The 20,668-nt window shown below is 31.1% G+C and overlaps 1 protein-coding gene and 1 non-coding gene across 2 annotated transcripts in view; one reads left to right on the top strand and one right to left on the bottom strand.

The window, feature by feature from the left end:
• Positions 1-1,545: 1,545 nt before the first annotated feature.
• Positions 1,546-20,668, bottom strand: part of LOC140055099 (KH domain-containing RNA-binding protein QKI-like) — an 85,100-nt gene continuing 65,977 nt past the window's right edge. The window contains exons 5-8 of the mRNA XM_072100310.1: positions 9,825-9,942; positions 7,047-7,334; positions 6,162-6,233; positions 1,546-3,082 (exon numbers count right to left, since the gene is read on the bottom strand). Coding sequence (XP_071956411.1) covers positions 3,066-3,082; positions 6,162-6,233; positions 7,047-7,334; positions 9,825-9,942 — 495 coding nt within the window. The 3' untranslated portion in view covers positions 1,546-3,065. The remainder of the gene's footprint in view (positions 3,083-6,161; positions 6,234-7,046; positions 7,335-9,824; positions 9,943-20,668) is intronic.
• Positions 11,492-11,563, top strand: Trnad-auc (transfer RNA aspartic acid (anticodon AUC)). Its single transcript has one exon. It is a non-coding gene; the product is annotated as a tRNA-Asp (tRNA).

The following is a 20,668-nucleotide window of genomic DNA, read 5'->3' as shown; positions in this document are numbered from 1 at the left end:
ATTTGTCCAAATTTGCATAATTTTTTTCCAGACCAAAACATTGTGACCGAAACCAATATTTTTAAGTAACGTTTGTTGATCAATCCATAAATGTTAGGTTTGCGAAAGGACGTTTCATTGACCTTTGACACAAAGATGTTTATCATGGAAGCTCGTTTGTGTATGGGAAGTTTCACATTTAAGTGTGTGCGTTTTCTTAATATTGTTTTATAACCCCTGAGTTTGTTTGTTTCTCCATGGCTCTTTAATCATTCATGCATTGCATATTATTAGGGCCAAATCATTATTATTATCAATATCATCATCACAGCATCACAATCATCATCATTGCACAAAGCTCTTTTTGTGGAAAAACTCCCAAATTATTGACAAACAGTTTTATTTCTTATTTGAACATTATTGCTATATATTATCAAATATTTTTTTAGTATTTTTCTTTATATGTTAAGGGAAGATACATAAAGATACTGTTTGTATTCTAGGCATAGGAGGGTCTGTGCATTTAGGAAGATTATTACGTCCATGAAGCCTTCAGATTTTTAGGTAGCCAAATGGATTATGCCACAAAACAATACTAAAAAGCATATTTAGGACGTGTGTACAAGCAAGACCCAACATGCCAAGTGTTACGGTATCTCATAAATTCTATTGTGACCACCGTTAAAGGTTTGTTAACTCTTTGACCATATTTAGATTTCTTAATGAGATATGCAGTATATTTTTTTAATTTACTATTTTATAAAAAAAAACATTTTGCAGTAGTAATAATATAACTAGCAACTTAGATAAGTGTTAAATAGTGACTTAGCCAACACAGAACAAACAGTGATGGTTTTAAAATAACATAACAAAATTAAACCAAGCAAGATTATAGCATCAGTACATGAATAACACAAGTATTAAGACCTAAAATATAAAAGGTACAGCAGAACCGTTTCTATTAAGGGGACACTTTCCAAAAACGAATAAGGGGAAATGTATATCAAGCCCTATTCAGGGGACACCAATATTAAGGTTGGTTGGTGTGTCCCGTAGTCATCCCCTTAATAGACGTTTCTACTGTATGTACCACTATGAAATAACATTAGTGCATTTTCTTGTAAGTAACTCAGAAAACCATTAAAAATATATCATTTAACATGGATACTAAATACATTAACAGTATAATAGTTTGTTATTTCGTGAGGGAGGAATGTATAATAACTTCATTAGTAAGGGATCATTTCAACATTATTCTACTGCAGTTACTCCAGTAACTACATTTTAGTTTGTTTATACAATTATTTATAAACCTTTGTTAAAGATGTATAGTTCCCCTTAAAATTAATATTAGGCTATTATTAATACATTTTTGTTGAATATGCCATTTTAATGTAACATAATAGTTATCGAAAAATTGGATCGAAAGAAAATGTATTTACGTAAAAAAAATGTAATTTAAAGCAAAAAATGGTCAAATTGGCTGCCAGCCAATGGTTTTTTGGTAGAATTTTATCATTTATTTTGTCATTTTATAAGTGAAACGTTATTTTTTTCCTGTTTTTTCCTGCGAAATTGATTAACTTATTAAAACTACAAAATAACCAGATTTAATTAATTTTTATTTTTCATGTTTTTGGGGGACATCTTTCATCATCTTTAATCGTACACAATGTTATTACAGTGAAATTTACACTGAAACAAACTGAAATCATGTTATTCATTTAAAAATACTGCAGTAACTCCAGTAAAATAATGTTTAATCTTAATTAGATGATAAAAATCATATTGGAAACAAATATATAAACATAACAATTGGATGGTAGAAAATGTTTCGAGCAAAAATTAGCAGTTTTTAAAAGATATTCAGGAAAATATCATTTGCATAATGCAAGTTGTAACAACAATTATACATTCACTACCTCAGAAATAATTACAAATATCTTTCCCATGCACAAATCATACAAATGCATATTTTAAGGGTCAGGAAAGGTCGATGACCTATAATTAACCGATAATATCTGATTTTGTTCTGAATAGCAATGTCACTTAGCATTGCAATTAAATAAAAAATTAATAATTTTTTTTTTTCAGTTTTGGATTTAAAAAAATTCAAATTTTGGATCTTCAACTATAAAATTAAGATTAGTGTCATTTTAATCACCTTCATGCATTCCAGAATTTTGTATCATGCATATAGAAAAAAATAAAAATAAAAACCTTTAATAACAAATCCATCCAATACATTTTAAACAAGGTTGTCTGATATGGAATAATTAAGCCTTCTGTTAATTTGCAATAATAGATGAGACAATAATTTTCGCACCAACAACCATGTTTAAAAGTCTGTGTTCTCGTCACCAGTTTGGAGGATAAACCAGGTTTTATTTTTCTAATACCTTTTTTTTTAGAAGCTAACAGAAATAATGACTAGTATTATGTATGCATGAACACTTAACATGATTATACAATTTAATAATTTTAAATATTAATAGAGCAAAAATTAAAAATGAAATATGTGCAACTAAAAGGAGTAAATTAAAGACAAAACAAGAGAAATGAATTTTAATGGAAAAGCACTGGTTGTACCGGCGCCAAAAATCCAACGCTACCATCAATATTAATATATAAAGTGCATTATTAATATTTGTTATTAAATTTTAGCACAACAAATCATGGCGTACCGGTAATTATCCACGACGAGAGTTGGATTTTTGCCGCGTGTACATTGTTACTATTATTACCGTATGTTTGATACACGCACCATAGACGGGTTAGATCTAAGTTGCTAAGGTTTTTGTTTTTTTAAACTCCTGCATGTTGGTCAAAACTCGTACAGTACCTTTGTGGTCATTCCATCCTGATAATTTGTTGGGTGCGGTTGTTAGAATTTAGCCTCGATATCTCTCGGGGTTTAGCTTGATAGTAACACACAGAATTATTTTCAGCAGTAGTACGAGAGTAGTAGTAGTAGGGTGGAGAGAACATATTTTTTCCACTCACGGTTTTGTTTGGCAGGCCTTGGACGCAACGCAACACATAATGGAACGTGAAGATACGTTGTGCAGATACTAGGTTAGTGAATGCTAGTTGCCTGTGACAGCTAGGTTAGGAAATCCAAAAGAGGAAAAAAGAAAAAAGATTTGTATTAGTGACTATTCGTACCAGCGTATCAAGACGTACATTGAAAATGCATGCACAGTGTCAATTAAAATATAAAATGGTGGGACTAGTTCATTTTTTGAATAAAACAAATGTTCGCATTAATTGAACAATTCTGGAATCACAAAAATTCACAATTATTTTTGTCTACCTTTGGCGAAGTGGAAATGATATGCTCGGCTTTGTAGCTTATAATAGCCAAAGATAATCTCTTGAGCTTGTTTTTGTTTACATCAAATTTTGATTTTTTTTGTAAAATTCTATTCCTTATGAATTTTTCAAAATTGCCAGTATTATTTTAAATGGATGATGTGAAAAAGCAAATTTTTAAATGTTTTAAAGCAAAATGGATAATTTTTTTTTATAATGCGTTAAAGTTAAAATGTTTTAGCTTATGATTAAGAGTCATTCATTAACACAATGACACATCAAGCTTGTAACTGATGAAAAAAATAAAATAAAAACGAACAAAAATATCTACTAAGTTTTAAAGATTTTAAGTGATTTTATAGTAGCTGTATTAGGATAGGAATAGATTACTTTCACCAATATCACAAAATTATAGTAAAAAACGAAAATATTTTCCGACATGCAGTACTTGTATGGAAATGCGGGTACACAAGGTAACAATGCCTGCCATAGCACAAGTCATCATATTCACTTGGCCAATAGGTAGTGTTAGTTATTTATGATGTTAACTCATTTGACTGTACTACGTTAGTGGTAAATGATTCAGACAATTAAAAGATACACAAAAAAGATTAACAATAAAACATAATTAACAAAAACACCTTAGCACCTAATTAGCGGAACATACCAATTGCTCCATAAGTAAATCATTAGGATACACGTTAAGCGGTGACGCGCGTCAATAACGTGTTGCATTAAAAAGCGTTCCTGTTTATTAAAGAAACAACAGAGACAAACTTGGTGTGCTACGTTTTATTGCAGTAAAAAATCCTTTGAAAGTACAAAATATAGCCTTTATTTTGGATAAAAAAAACTTCTGAAAGGCCTATCTAAAACTAGCTAATATTGCAGAATTTAATTCAAAGCTAAAATTGATACTTATTTATAGCAAAATTCTTATTTTCACCCATTCATGCTTTAAAAAAATTACACAACTTTACAATAACAAAATATTTCTTAATGAAAGTCATCATAAAAGAACGTAATAAACTTTAAATTAAGGCAATGTTTTCTATCAGGATAATAATCAATGTTGTTTATCCTAGAAATATAATCTGGAAAATCTCTCTTAATAAAACAGCGTTGGTACCTAAATATACATAAAATTCCATCAAAACTCTGTCTTTGCCAGCAGACATCGATTCATACAGTCTGTAGACTGCTTATAAACATACTACCTACAGTACACCCCAGAACAGATATAGTAGGTTTAGCTCACTATCCGCACTAGATACTTCACAACAGCGCTTTAGCCTACCTCTTCATAATAATTACCTTAAAAACACAGTACCTAAGCCTTACCTATTCTACTGTACCCAAAGAATACCATACGAAAGTGTATACAATTTAAAGTGCGGCTTATACAAGAAATTATTTTATACATAATTGTGAAAACACGAAAAATGTGCAGTGCGGTTTTACTTAAGTAAAATACAAGTATTTGCAAGATTACTTAAGAAAAATATAAGTATTTTGCAAGAATAATATTCAATTTAATAATAACTAATTGCATATTCAATCTGGTCTTTCAGACCATAATTTATTATGGAAACAAAATAATGCCTATGGTAACAAATATTGTGAATACTTAAACTGATTTTAATGCGGATTTATAGGTATAAATAGAAATAATTATAATAGTTCAGGAATTCATTGGCGATAAATGTTGTTAACTCATTCATTTGTTGGGATTATTATCATTTTTATTTTATTATCATTTTTCAAGGTGGTGTATTTTAATTAGTTTATTAATCAGATTGTTAATTAATTTTAATCAAACATATATTTTATTGCATCGTTTTGTTTCAAATTTCATTGCAGTTTTTTGAAAATACTTGGAATAAATTATGTTAGGGTATTTAACTTCATGATTATTTTTATCTGGAATTAATTCATTAATTTACACAGACTACCAATTGAATTAACGTATACACAAAAGGAACATTACTACCGAGTTGGAATCACTTAAAGTGAGTTGTTTAAGAAAACGGCTAACAATACATTTAATTAATCAAATAATTTTCTAAAATCTGTTATTAGTATAAGAACAAAATAAAAGTTGTTGGAATGATCAATCAATCGCATCATTTTTGGTAGTTTCGGCAAAGGAATCCCTAGATTGAAGAATTACATAATAGGAAGACATGATGCAGCCAGTAAAATCCATTTAAATGCATTCACGTGTACAATGCCGTTTAGCTAAATCTTGCAGATCAGTTTATCCTATAGCTAAAACTCGCAAACAACCCTTGCTAAATTTTTGGCAGTTAAAACAGTAAAACTATCTACACTTTCCCCATTACAATTAATTATTATTTAAAATTAACAACACTGATCATATCCGTGAGTAATGATATCATCATGCAGTGTATAGATTGTTATTTTTCTGCTATGTTTTGTTTTTCGTTTACCTTTATCCCTTCGTCCAGAAGAAAGCATTATGTCCAAGAAATAAACAAAAAACACATGTTGACGGACGGGACAGATATCAAACAAGTATGTGAACGTACAAATAAACACAATTTGGTAAAGACGGCGAAAGAGACAGCAGTTCTTCATAAAATGTTTTAGAGCTGTATAACCTATCTGGGTCGAGTTCAAATTCAGCTGACTAGGAAAAAGCTTTATAACTTTATTGGAAAACATTTTACCTTCACCTTAATAATAATAATAATAATTCATAACATTTTTTGACAAAAAACATACTAAAATCATGGTTTTTCATTTAAAATACACATTTTCAAACATATAAAATACAGAAGAACAGTACCTTAACAAGAACAGGAAGAAAATAGAAAAAGTTATTCTGAAAAAAAAAAAGACAAACTAACCTCGTGGATCAAGGACCCTTTGGTAAGGGTGGTCCCTGATGGAAGGAGCTCTTCTCATTTTGGGGGCAGCACCTATAGGTGGCCAACAACATGGTTAGTTAAAACATTCATAAACACAAATTTCATGAACATATGGCACCTAATTGAGCATTTAAAAACAAATTATGGAAGACTTTAAAACTTATTGGCAAGAATAATTATATTCTCCTTATCTCATAAATATTAAAAAATTAAATATTAATATTCCAGGCTTCCAGTTTTACAGCCAATCTACATCATGGAATGAAGTTCAAATCTTTAAAAAAAAAGTTTATAACAATTTTCAAAGCCAGTAATTTTCGAAGCCTGTAATTTTCTAATGCCCTTCTAACATTACATTGCGTCTAATCGTTTTTCATTCATAATTATAATAAATGGCTCCGTAAAAGACGGCATTCTTGCACATACTAGCAACGGCTCCAAAAACGTTATTTACTTTGAGAAATTGGCTATATTCCTGGTGCCTAAATCCATTTCATTATTTATATATGAGGTAGTGTAAATTTAAAATTTTGATGAATTTGTGTAAATCTTCCATTTATTGAAAATAGACACCTTGGCTGACCTAAGAACGGCGACGATAACGTTATGGATTAAATATATAGTATATCATAGATTAGCACCAATGGCTTTTTATACTGGATGGCAATAAAACATAATTAACAGTTCACTTATTATTCAAATATCGTATCATGATTCATTTATAATAGGTCTTAAATATATTCAGGTCAATTATTTAAAAATTCATTCAAAATTATGCTCAGCAAAATTGCGAGAATTTAATCAACTGGATGACGACTTAAACAAGACGCTAACGACGAAGTTGTTGTTTAGAGTAACACATACCAATTGCACTGTCAAGGCCGACTCCTGGATAGTCAATGATAGGAACTGCATAGTGATATGCTCCACCATCCATTGGAATATACGTAAGCCCTGCCGGTGAGCCCTCTGTTGGCGGAGGGGTCATTAATGTCGGGGGCATGGCACCATTTGTAAGTAACGTTGGGCGTTGAAGTCCGGCTGAATACATGGCCTGGGCCTGTGTGATGTAAGCTGGGGGCGCTAATGATTGGGCTGGTGCCCTGATGGTAGCAGTGGGTGGGAGACCGGCTGGTGCTGCTGGTCTGAAAACTAAAAGAAACAATTATACACAATGAAAATTGAGTGATGAGTTATAAATTTTAATATATTTCATATTAAGCTTTGTCTACACTATCAAACTAGTTAGACAAAAAAAGTGTGATGTGCCCAAATACGGTGATGATATGCTTAAATATGGTAGTGATATGATATCATGTCCATAATTATATGGGCACATCACATTTTTTTTGTCACATAAAGTTTGATAGTGTAGACAGAGCTTTATACATTACTAGATCTTTCTAAAGAATTTAATAAATGAATGTTGTACTATGTTGATTCAATTCTTTGTTATTAAAAGCATCCACATATGGCAGCTATAAATGTTTGTTACGCAGCTCATGTCTCAAGTTTAATACGCAATTAGTGGTACAGTAGGTAGTGTATTAGATATCTGCACTGTGCGTCGAGTCAACTATTATTTTCTATCAGTGGAATATCAAACTCGATAACAACTAGGGATCCTATTTCTTGCTAAATAAAAATTCCATTTCTTTCAAATTAATGTTTTTGCATCAGGGGATAAAACTGATCTTTACTTCATTTGTGTGAAATCTTAAGCATTGTCTAAACTATCAAACTAGTTTGACAAAAAAAGTGTGAAGTGCCTAAATATTGTAGTGATGCTTAAAATATGGTTGTGATATGACATCATCATATCCATAGGCACATTACATATTTTTGTCACATAAAGTTTGATAGTGTGGACAGAGCTTTAAAGCTAAAAGTAAACTACAGTTAGAACCCCCTCTTTGGGACACCCCCTTTAAGGGGACACTATCTTGTAAACTGAACTACTGTACGGACTACATCGGAAAATCCTTAAAGAGAATTTTGGGACCAAGAAAATCCTAAAAAATATTTTTTTTTTAAACAGCACAACAAGAACAGTGATGAATTTTGCCTAATTAACAGCGTGCGAGAAAAATGCACAAGAAAGTGCTCATTAAAATTCCATATTTATAGTGCATGACTTAAATATGAAATATTCATTTTAAAACAAGAGATTGCAAAATTATTTCAAGATGCTAATGAATATTGATTTATATTACAGTATGATGATGCAGTACTCATGGTCAGTGAACTCAAAGAGTAAATTTGTTTTTTAAGATTTTCCCAACGTATCTCCCTTGAGTAATCGTATCGGAATATCTACTAAACAATGACTCGGCGCAACGACGGTATTAATTGAGGTGAAGACACAAGAAGATTGGATAACAAGGTATGCGAATCTACCTTGTTTTAAAGCGTTTTACTTTATATGCTAATTGGTAATTTAGATAAGAATGTTGTAAAGTTGTGTGGAGGTGCTGGGGAGGGGTGTGTGAGACAACAATGAGTAAAATGTGCAACCCCACGAACTCGTGTCATAGGTCACACAACATATGATTAACTTCATACAGTAATTTTCAAATTAATTTCATGTCAATAGATTTGTGAATATAAACGAAAAAAAATAAATTCAAAATATCTCCAATATTTTGTTCAAAAAAAGTAAGATTCTTCCTACTTCAATTGAATATTTCTGAATAATAACATTTTTCATTGAACATATCATTGCAAAGAGACATGAAATATGATAACATTAACATACAGTACGCGTAATGTCATATTAATAATTGCAAAAAAATATATCAGATTCGTGATATGAATGTGAGCAGATTTTTCAGGTAACTACAGTTGGAAAATATAAAAGGCTTACATTAAAAATGAGAGATAATGTGGAAAAGATGATTTTGGAAAGAAGTAAGGATGAGTGAATGATTGGACGAAAGATGGATTACTGGATGAATAAGCAAATAAACATGGATGATTGGATAAAGACTGGATAAAGGTTACAGAAGATTGGAAGAATAGGAAAAATAGATGATTGTTTATGAAGATAATTGGATAATGGATGTAGAGATAGATGAAAGAAAATAAGAGAGAATATGAATGATACTACTGTATGGAAGATATTAAGAACAGTTAGGAATCAGAAAGAGATAAAAAGATTAATTGTCAGGGATTTGTCAATAAAGGTGACAGTAATGATAATAAACGAGGATGGCAGACAATGAAGATGGATGTCAATAAACACTAATTCAATGAATAGATGGTTGAGGATAATGATGTTGTAAAAGAAATTGAGATGATGAATGATACGATGACAAAGTCTCCAAGTGACAAATAACAATGACAAAGATACCACTGAAATATCCATGATGGAAGATTACACAATGAGAAAATGATGATGATGATCATGATGATGATGACAATGATGATGATGACAATGACAAAAATGATGATGACAATGACCAGACTGATGATAAATGACAATGAAGGAAGATGACAATGAGGCTAATGATAATAACAAGATTGATGATAAATGACAAATTAAACTGATCATGATGATGACAAAGAGGAGGATGATGATAAATGACAATGATAAATGACGATGATGTCATGATGATGATCAACCATCATTTGATAAAGACTAACTTGTTGGTTGATGCATCGTTGGTGGTTGCGGTGGTTTTTGTCCGCCCTCTCGGTACGTTCCATTTATTATTGCTAATTCAGCCAATTGTCGCTTTTTCAGTTCATCCTCACCGTCAGCCTGTGAAAATATAAAACGATCATGAAACATGAATAACAATGATGACACAGATAAGCTTAGATAATGCTCACGGAAGGCAGCATCGCATAATGAATTCGTTATTGGCAGATGAAACAATTTGTACGATGATCCAAATAAAGCCTTATGTTAACACATCTAAATGCACTAGATAATAACTATCATAGATTGTTGTACTAGTAAATTGATTGATAATAATACATCAAATATTATTGATTGTAAACATCACTCACTAAAAGCAAACATCAACATTGGAAATGGAATTTGGAAATATTTGTAGAACAAATGCTATAAAAAAAAAGTAGTACAGTATTTATAATGGAACTGTCATCAGAACTCACTTGCCAATTACATTTATAAACCTCTGTCTACACTACCGGTATCAACTTTATGTGACAAAAAATATGATGTGCCCATAAATATTATGTCATTATCACTACCATATTTGGCCATATCACTACCAAATTTAGGCACATCACACTCTTTTTGTCAAACTAGGGTTTCAGTAAAATTGTAGTATAAACCAAAATAATTATTTAAATTAGAAATAATTGGTGATCTGATATAATTACATAATTTCATTTTAAATATGCATAATGTATTTATAGAATAATCAATTTTGATAATACTGTGTTTGCACTGTTTAGTGTGGCCTGAAAGTTAGCAATATTAATTTTCATTACGCAATATAAACAAACTAAACAAACCATATGGCATTGATGGCTAAGTGCCATACACAATTCTAATTTTGAGTGACTGGTTCAATTACTAAAGAGTGTCAAATTCTATTAGAAAATTGATTTAGCTAAAAAATGTATCAAATTGCATCTTCTACTTGAGTCAGTTTGTGATATATCTCTCAGCTGATTCTGAGTGCTCGTATTTTTGTCAATGCCATTGTAACTTTTTGATTAGCACTCAATAAAAATACTCTAATGGTTGAAAAAGTTGCATTCCTACACGAACAATGGCAAAGATTTCAGGTTGAATGCGCAGTCTGCACTGTTCTATTGTTGCGTTCATTTTGTACCAATGAACCGTAAAGAATGGCTTTCTGTTGTGGCTACAACAAAACAGGCATTTTGCATTACGAGTCAAGCATGACGTTAAATACACTATTAAACTCCATTGCACTTGCATGTTTCTATGCAAAAAGTAATAACCAATTTATTATATAATCATGGAGTCTCCATGCTTTAATTTAATTGAATCCAAGTGCAACGAATAAATTATAAAGAATGGCACTTATATTATAATTAAATAACTGAGATTAATATAAATAGGTTCTGATACTATAATTGTAATAAAAGTAACCTTAACAGTAAACTAATACTATATAAAACAAAAGTCAAACAATTAAGTAATCTCTGGTAAGGGATACGCCTCGTGAATAAAAATACTGAAAGATGAGGGCGTATCAATTTGATCTCTGGTACGCGTGCGTACAACTGAGGACTAGTGCTGTTCCGCTGTACCACACTGAGAATGTTAAAGAGTCGCTATCCAATCGAGTTTGAACAATACCATGAAAGCCCCGGTGGTCTAATGGTTAGGACATCTGCATATCAAGCAGGCGGTCCGAGTTCGAGTCTCGGTTGGGGCGAGTTTTTCTCATTCTCATAGATTTCCTCATCTTTATCGTTTCAAATAAATCAATTAAATTTCATTGCTAAAAGAATATTACTACTTTTGTTGTTTTAGCATTAAACGTTACATAAAACAAAATACATAAAAAGAATATATAACTGTACTACTTTTGTAATATAAACAGGCCAATAATAAGAATTTACTTAATTTAGAACACAAGTCAAACTTTGTTTTCGACTGAACATTATTAAATGCTTGCTACATAGTAAATGATCAGTGCAATAGACACACTATTTAACATTAATGATATTTGACATATATAGGTCATCTGTATTATAGAACCAAGTTTGTATAGTAGGTCGTCAAGTAGATTACACTCTTGCCTTTTATTCATGTCCTTATTTGGTATTACAGTACATATTCTTATTTTATCTCAATAACTAAAAGATCATCTATATATCTATGGATCCCGAGTATGAGATTAAGGGGAAAAAGGAGGTTGGGATTATGGTTTACTGGGATTATGGATTAATTACTGGGATTATAAATTACTAGGATTATACAAATTTACCATGTCTTGTGTTCTAATTTAGCCTAAATTACAGGATTTGATTTGAATTTATTTGGAAAACTTTTATAGAAAGTAATTAGATCTTTTTGAAGTACTTATTTTCCATAAAAAAATATTCTTACAGTATTTAACTGCACATTTACAGTATATAACAGCAATACTGTTTAAATTTGTTTTTATAACAATTGTAAGTACTTATTTGAGTCTTTATGTCATCCCTCCAAATGATACTTTGTTGTTTTTTGTCTGTATACATAATGTAGATTTTGGTCGAAATAAATGTTGAATTAAATTGAATGAATTATTATTTTATTTTTATGTTTCACTCAAATGGTATGACCCTATCATTGAATTAAATTTACTATGAAATATACTGCACATTCCATTGACTTTTATAGATAGACTTTTACGTTCATTTTAGGTCTTATCATAGTTGTTTCATTGATTGCCTGGCAACTTTATTCCTTTGTCATATTGATTCCACAAATAGCTAAAACTAAAGATGGAAGAATTGTGCTATGCAAGAAGATATTTTACAAACATCAATTAGCGAAAGTGCAAACCGAATGGATTTTAATAAATTGAGCTGAAAGAAAATGTGGCGCTGCGATAAGAGGTTGGAGAAGGGAGATATCTCCCTGGTTGGTGAAAGATTGTGTTGTTGAAAATGAAAAATATAGAAAAAAATCAAACTAACGCTCTGTCTACACTATCAAATTTTATGTGACAACAAAATGTGATGTGTCATATATGGACCAAGTGATGTAATAATACTGTATCACTACCGTATTTAGGCACGTCACCACCATATTTGAGCACATCACACTAGTTTGATAATGTAGACAGAGCTTTACAACAATGCATTTTGTAGGTTATTAAATCATAAAAAAAAAATTTACAGTAATCATTTTGGTTTATAAACAAGACAAAATAAACTGTAAATTTGACTTCCTTTTTTTTCTACATTAAAATGGCATATTATATTTATTTTAAACAAAAATTTTGTTTACATTATTTTTTTCAAGGGGATAAGATATCTTTAAATGTTCAATGATCTTTGTTTTTTAAAGAAACTTGAAAATGTACCCAATATTGATTGAATTTGAATTTTAACAGCGGTGCGAGCTGGATAACCAAAATAGCGATGTTTAGTTTTAAAGGACTTAGTTAAAAAAGGTGTGTCCAAACTAGTGTTGGCTTAAGGGAAATAACTTTCAAGTACTTTACTGATCAAGGATGCATTTCAATATGCCAGACTAGCTACAGTAAATTCAAATTATGCTGCAGTATACAAATGATTAGCTAACTGTACTATTTTAAGCATTTGTTGAGGCTGAGAATCTACTAAATTAATGTCACAAATTGAAATTCTACTCTATGAAGTACAATATGAACCGACTTCAAAATAAACAATTTCCCAAATTAGAGTGACCCAACCTAGTAACACGTTTAATGACATGTACAGTACCACTACTTTATAATATCTGTAAAGGATCATGTCAAAATTACTTTACTGCAGTTACTGTAGTAACAACATATACAATGATTCTAGTTACTGCAGTAGAATAAATTTGATATGGTCCCTAATGTAGTGTGATAAGGGAACATTAATAATCACTTCATGTTCAGGGCAACATTGACCGAATTACAGCCATGTGCAATTGTGCATGTACAGTATGTGTATATGTGGAAGATAACATGTGTTAAGATTTACCACGCAAGGTGCGGCTTGCACAAAAGGTGTCAGAGAAAGTTGGTAGAAAGACCTTAGAATTCGAAACGGCGGAAGATTGATGGAAATTGAAGGTGACAAAATATTACATTCTCCATCCTTCACGATTGCGAAATGGTTTTACTAAAATTAAAGTGGAACATAGTTGTACACAAGACAAAAAAGCATTTCTTTCACTCTGCCTTAAAACTACTGTAGGCTAAGATAATGTACCTGGATATCTGTAGACCTAAATAACAGTCCTATAGTAGTGCCAGTGTGTACTGAGCTGCTATTCAGACAGTATTTTAAAGCTGTAATAGCTAGGATAATGTAAGCCTATTATTTGTTAAATTTACCATGGAGCTGGAGACAGACAAGCAGATAATAATCTGGTCAAACAACAAACTGAGTAGCCTCTTGATTGGAGTATTATTACTAAACAATATTGTTATCAAGGGTACAGATTTAGCATTCAGTTATACAATGATAAGACTTTCCTAATATTCACTGACCCACCATTAGCAAGGATACTGGGTCAAGTAGATTGTGGGAGGTTTACTGAATAAAACTACTAACATTAAGTGTGTATTACTATTATTAAAATAATTGTCCACATGGCACAAATCTAATTACATTTTCATGGCACTAGGTCAGGATTGAACCCTGGAACTTGGGATTGGAAGGCAAACATAAACAGTAATAATATAAGTATCTGTCTGAAGATAACTATATTTTAAATGTCAACTCTCCCAGCATTTCTTGAAGGGCTGAACAGATTCGAAATTCATCTAAGTAATTTCTACGAAAAACCAAACTTTCTAAGAAAACCTAAAATTTAAGGTCTGGGGAATTGGAAGACTAAGCTAATTTTATGATGCAAAATAATTATTTCTAGAATAAATGCTTTTATTTTAGAATTTTTTTTTGTTTTTGGTTGTACTGTATTACAAATTCAATGAATTCAGATTCAGTTAATCTCCTTTTTCTACAAATAGCCTCATAAAATTTGTTGTGTATGCACATTTTAGTGGCAATATTTCTAATACAAATTACATAATTTATAGAAAACATTAAAAACAAAGGTAGCTGTAATAAGTACACACTTCAGGAAGTGTTTAAATGGCAGCCAGGAAGGTGCTCTAAATCAACCATCAATTAGAATACAAAAAGAAAAACCATCACAAACTGTTTTCTTATCATATTAGTCATCTGAAATTAAGCAATGCCAAACAATGGATATGGCTAAGAACAATGTGTCAAATAGCTAATTTCACATCCACGGCGTTCTGCCAATTAATTAACTAAAGTGGTGTTTTAAGAAGGAAACGGCAGTGATAGCTTGGTGTTGATGCGTAAATAATCCAGGACAACGTCTTATGCTATCATAATTGTTCATACAAGACTTCCTGGTTATTGACCATGACTGCTTTTTCATCCTACATTTGTTTAAAAGGCAATACGATATGAATCTTTTGTTTTTATTTACTACTTGGGAGATAAAATAAAAATGTTTCTTGTAAACCAAAGTGGAAAAAAAAATTCTAATAACAAAACTGAGTACAGTACAGCAGTTGGCTTTGTATCTTTTTGTCCAAGTTGGACAGTTTATTTTCAAGCCATGTTTCCAAACATGAGCAAGCAAAATTAGGGGTCACCTACATACAACAACACATTATATGATTGTTGTTGACACTATGACAAATCATTATTTTTGGTTACTGTATAAAAAATGTTTAATCATGTGTTCATGTTACTTTTTATAGCAATTTTGTTGTTGTGTTTTAACAAGACAGTATGCCATCCACGATTAGTATTTTAATAATTTAGGCGACGAAAAATAAATTATAGTTTATTTTAAAACTATTTCTAGACAGCCTTCGTTGATATAGTGTCATTTTAATTCGTTTACAATCTTTTTATTTTTAATTTTGTGGAATTTCAAAATCTGACAAAATTATTGACTTAAAACAAAGAATATTTATTTTTGCTGAGTAAAATAACCCTAAGCTTGTACTGTAGTTACTAGTAGTAACATTGGTTTAACCAGGATATTTAGAGAACTATAGTGGTACCCTTTTAAATTTTCACTCCAGAAAAAAAAATGGTGTCTGAGTATCCGATTATTAATTACAAAAACACGATAATCATAACACACTGACTGATGACACATTTAAATAATACTATGTCCAAATTTGGAAAAGGAATTCTCTTACCAATATCGCCTTGTACTAGACAGCTGCAGTGAGGAGAATTTTACTGGCATCATTAATGAATTCGTTAATAAAGTTAATCTGAGATGGACTGTAAGGGAATCAATCTTGCCTTGAAGATTATTAGGCCATAATGAAAAACAAATGAAAGCTTTCTCATTCTGTTTAACATTAATGTAATACTAGATAATCATCTACAGAAAAATTGTTGCAAGATTGTTAATTTCTGTTATTGATTTTCCTACTATAAATACATCAAACAAATTTGAAAGCAGGTTTGCTGTATTGTGTCAATCAATAATAACCTTATTTTATTGTATTGATTTAAAATTATAACATTTTTATTTTGGATATATTTATAAATATACATTGACCTGTAAGGTCAGTTTAAGTTCTTGTCATACAAAAATAAAACTTCATCAATAAAAGTAATGTAATCTACCACCACCAGGAAATTTATCAATCAAAATTATCTGTTTTTATTTTATTGATTAAATATTAAATAATTATCATATCATTTGTTGGATGATAGAGACATTATAAAGGTTAGTTTAAGTTCATGTCAGCCAAAAATTAAGAAGAAAAGAGTTTTATAATCCACAACCAGGAAATGGTTATTACCTGAAGGAAATGCATTTAACATGTAGGACATGTTGATGGTAATGATAAAGAGAAAATAAAAGAGATCACACAAGATTATGATTTTTAAACCTTGTTGCAATAATTCAAGGATATACGACTGTATTACAGTACATCACATATGGCCGACAATGAAATCAACAATATGATTTTAAAACTTTAAGAATCACATTATTCCACTGCAGTTACTGCAGTAACTCTGCAGTGGAGTGGAGTTGTGGCTTGGTGGTTATGATGCTTGGCTACCACTCTAAGGGTCCTGGGTTCAAGTCCTGTCACATGTCAGGATTTTTTCTAAGGACCAAATTACTCCACTCCCAAAGACTTGTAATAAGACTTTGTTTATGTAGAGCATCTTGTGTACAGTATATGTTTGTCTTGTTAACCTCTGAGGGTCCCTAATGAACAGCAATAGCTGGATGGATCATCCTCATTAAATATGGTTTAAAAAAAAACACAAAAAAAACCTCCATTTTGTTTGCTCTTTACCTATTTATGCAATTATTTAGTAAATTTGTTTAGCTCTATCTTTTTTTTTTTTTTTTTTTTTTTTTTATTCATACTCATCCAACAGCGAGTAACTCACCAATTACAGGATGGATAAACTATTTAATAATTTATCGTGCTTATAAACTAAGTCTCATTTGAGGCTTAGGGAGTGGAGTTGAAAGAGTCCTGAGTTACAACCCTGCACTAGGTCAGGATTAAACCCGGGACCTTGGGATTGTAAGGCAAGCATGTTACCCACCAAGCTACAGCTCCACTTAATTTGGATTCTGTGAAACTGCCAGGTAGACTTGGACCAAGTTTATTTTTATTGTTTGACAAAGCTAAACTTAAACTCTGCTTGTGTCTAGTAGCATGCAAACTCTGTTACACTACAGGGATGGGGAGGGGGAAGGAAGAACATGTCAGGTCTAATCTAAAGGGCCTGAACTGTTGAATATTTCATTTATTTATTTAACCATCTTTCAAGAGGGTGACCCAGCCAGCGGAATGCTGATTTTAAGGGGCCATCAACAATACGACATAAAACAAGCATAGTTCAGCATACAGCATAGTTACAAAACAAATGTAGAGAGTAGTTAAGATTGACTGGTTATAATTATCTAATCAAACTGGTAACACAACGAACATCTTGTCAAGAACCAACACGATTCTCACGTGGACGACTATAATTACAATCGAGAAACAACACGATCCTAACAGTAAACGGTGAATGTAATTATGGTATATAGATTTTCTACCACTAAATAGAAGTGAAGTACAAAGATTAACCGATAGCTTATTGTATTTGATGGGAATATCATCAATAATCCTTCATAAGATAATGTCTGTGATCGCATGGATGATGTTGTATACTAAGGCACTGCAGTATTTAATTCAGCATTAATATGGAGTACACACACTCAGATCTCAATGAGTTTACACTTACTGTAGCCTGGCTGTAAAGTGTAATGTCTAATTAAAAATACTTTTTGAGTATAGTTGATTACAAAAATGTTGCCTGGTGGTCTAGTAAAAATTCTTAGTATCTAGGCCTACTTTTCGTTGAGTTGGTTATATACTGTAGGAAAGCAAATAGCACCTGGGCTAGTAATCTAGTCAACTAGCCCAGTTTAGCCATTCACAACAAAAAATATTAAACATTCTGTATGTTTTTCATTAACTTATTTTATCCTTAATGTTTTTTTTACAGTATACTGTACATTGATAGACCTACAAAATTACAATTTGTTCAGTTGTAAAACAAATTGGCACTAGAAAGAAATGTATCAAGTGTGTACTCAACGTCATCCATGTAATTTTATTTATCCTTGTATGTTTTTATTTGGACGCACCTTTATCATCAAAGTGTGCCTCCACTGTTGTAAAAGTGAAGTATCCAATAAATTATTATTATTATTATCATTTTTTTAAATTTCTATCATATACCAGACATTGGTGTTACTGGTTTGGTAATCCACAATGTGAGCTGATTCAAAGAGTAATTTGTTAAACATTGGAAATTCTGTAAATACGGTGAAGCTTTTATTTTGAACACAAACGTGCCAACCCTTATAATCCTGAATATTAAAATCATGAGTTGGAACAAAATCCAAAAATATTTTGTTGCTTTAATTAGCTGTCTAAGCCAGTTTATACCATAATCTACTGGTTGTATAAAATCTAAGCCAAGCTATCACACAGAAAGCAAAGAGTGTTAATCCCGGGTGTGGCAGACAATCCTGGTGTTACTGGTGGACCCAATTATCTGTATGTCCTTGTGTTCTATTGTGCAATCAACAAAAGCCAATGTAGAATAGTTAAATGTATGGTAATGTAATAGAAGAAATATGTTATTTAAAAAGAAATAAGTTATAATCTTTAGGCCATTTAAAAAAAATTGTTGATTTTCTCCTTGTCTCCTAAATGTAGCCCTACTTGTTATTGTTTTTCCATTGTGAAATTACTGGGAAAGTTCCATTTCAAAGCATCACCCAAAATCTTGCTCAGATGTATTTGTGTTGTAATTTAAGCATTTAAATAAAGCAAGTCAACATGGAACTTACTGTACTGACAAAACAATCAATTCATAATTCATTCCCTTTTTCCACTTTTTTTTTTTAATATATAAAAACCTCTCTCCAACTTTTTACATATAGTACATAAGCTAAATCCCAGGTCAGGTCATCTTTATTTACCCAAGACCAACACAGAATACTATCCTGCACAGTAGTTCTTGGCTGTCAACACACAATGTAAACAGCAAAAATAGGCTAATTAAAGTCAAGTATATCACCGAATTCAAATACACTGCACTCTAAAATGAATACATTCTTTAAGTTTAATGCAACAACAAAATTCCATAAAACAGCAGAGGACAATACATGACTTATCCAGGCACCAACTTAAAAACAATCTTGATATAATAAGTAATGGAATCAATTATATTTAAGCTATTAAAAGATATGACAAACCCACAATGCTGCTATTTCTTACACTGTTTAAAAACCGCAATAAAACCAAATTCTGAAATGTTTATATAACGAGAAATATTCAATACAATTTTCCAAGATTGACTGATGAATAAAGAGTGTAAAGTCAAAGTTCACATTATGTACAGTAATCAATGGTGAAAGCCTCAATAATCAGTACCCTAGAGCCTTATCTACCTGGGTAGACATTCAATTACATTCACTCAATCTGTCCCCCTGAATAACATTCATGTCAATGTTCTTGTCTCTTATGAAATAAAATGTCTGCTCTAGAGCATAAACATGTGAAGGATCTGTTGATGGCAGTTTATTTTATTTCCTCTCAACGACTTCATCTGAACTCCGTCTAATTTTTAAATTTAAAATTTTGTTATATGAATAAATAAAATCAGATATCTAGCATAAACACAGTAGTTACCTATTTTTAAGTCTGTATAGTACATTAGAGGTTGTACTTTTCGGAGGAAAAATTGGAAAGGAAAGGAAAGAAGAAGACTGTGTCTTGATATTATTATAAATTTTTAAATATGGTATAAATATAAACAGTACCTTTAAACAAGCGTTTATTTCGATAAAATTCCAAATTAAATTTGTAAGAAATATTGTTAAATCTAGGCCAACCAAGTTGATCAAAAGTAGGTTAGTTTAACTAACACTAAACAATTCTATATCATTTAAACACCCATAGGATTTGTACTATATAGTCCTAGACAACAGTGTTCTAATTAAAGAATAAAAAAAATCCTCCATAAAGCAAAGTTGATCTGAAATCTTATCACTGATAGTATCACCACAGCAAGTGTTTATTATGTGGGTCTGCCTAGCTAATCTGAACATAAAAGAAAATTCCTTTGCAATCACAGTGTCTTCCAAGGACTTTAAAAAATAGAAATTTGCATAACATAAGGTTAGGGCATTAATCTGGACAGGATATTGTAGTTATTATCTCAAAGCCTGGAAATCAAACCCTACAAAGAGATATAATTAATTGATAAAATATGTTCATTAA

Source organism: Antedon mediterranea, chromosome 7 (assembly GCF_964355755.1).
Source record: "Antedon mediterranea chromosome 7, ecAntMedi1.1, whole genome shotgun sequence".
Taxonomy (NCBI): Eukaryota; Metazoa; Echinodermata; class Crinoidea; order Comatulida; family Antedonidae; genus Antedon; species Antedon mediterranea.
This window is presented reverse-complemented; position numbering and strand designations above follow the sequence as displayed.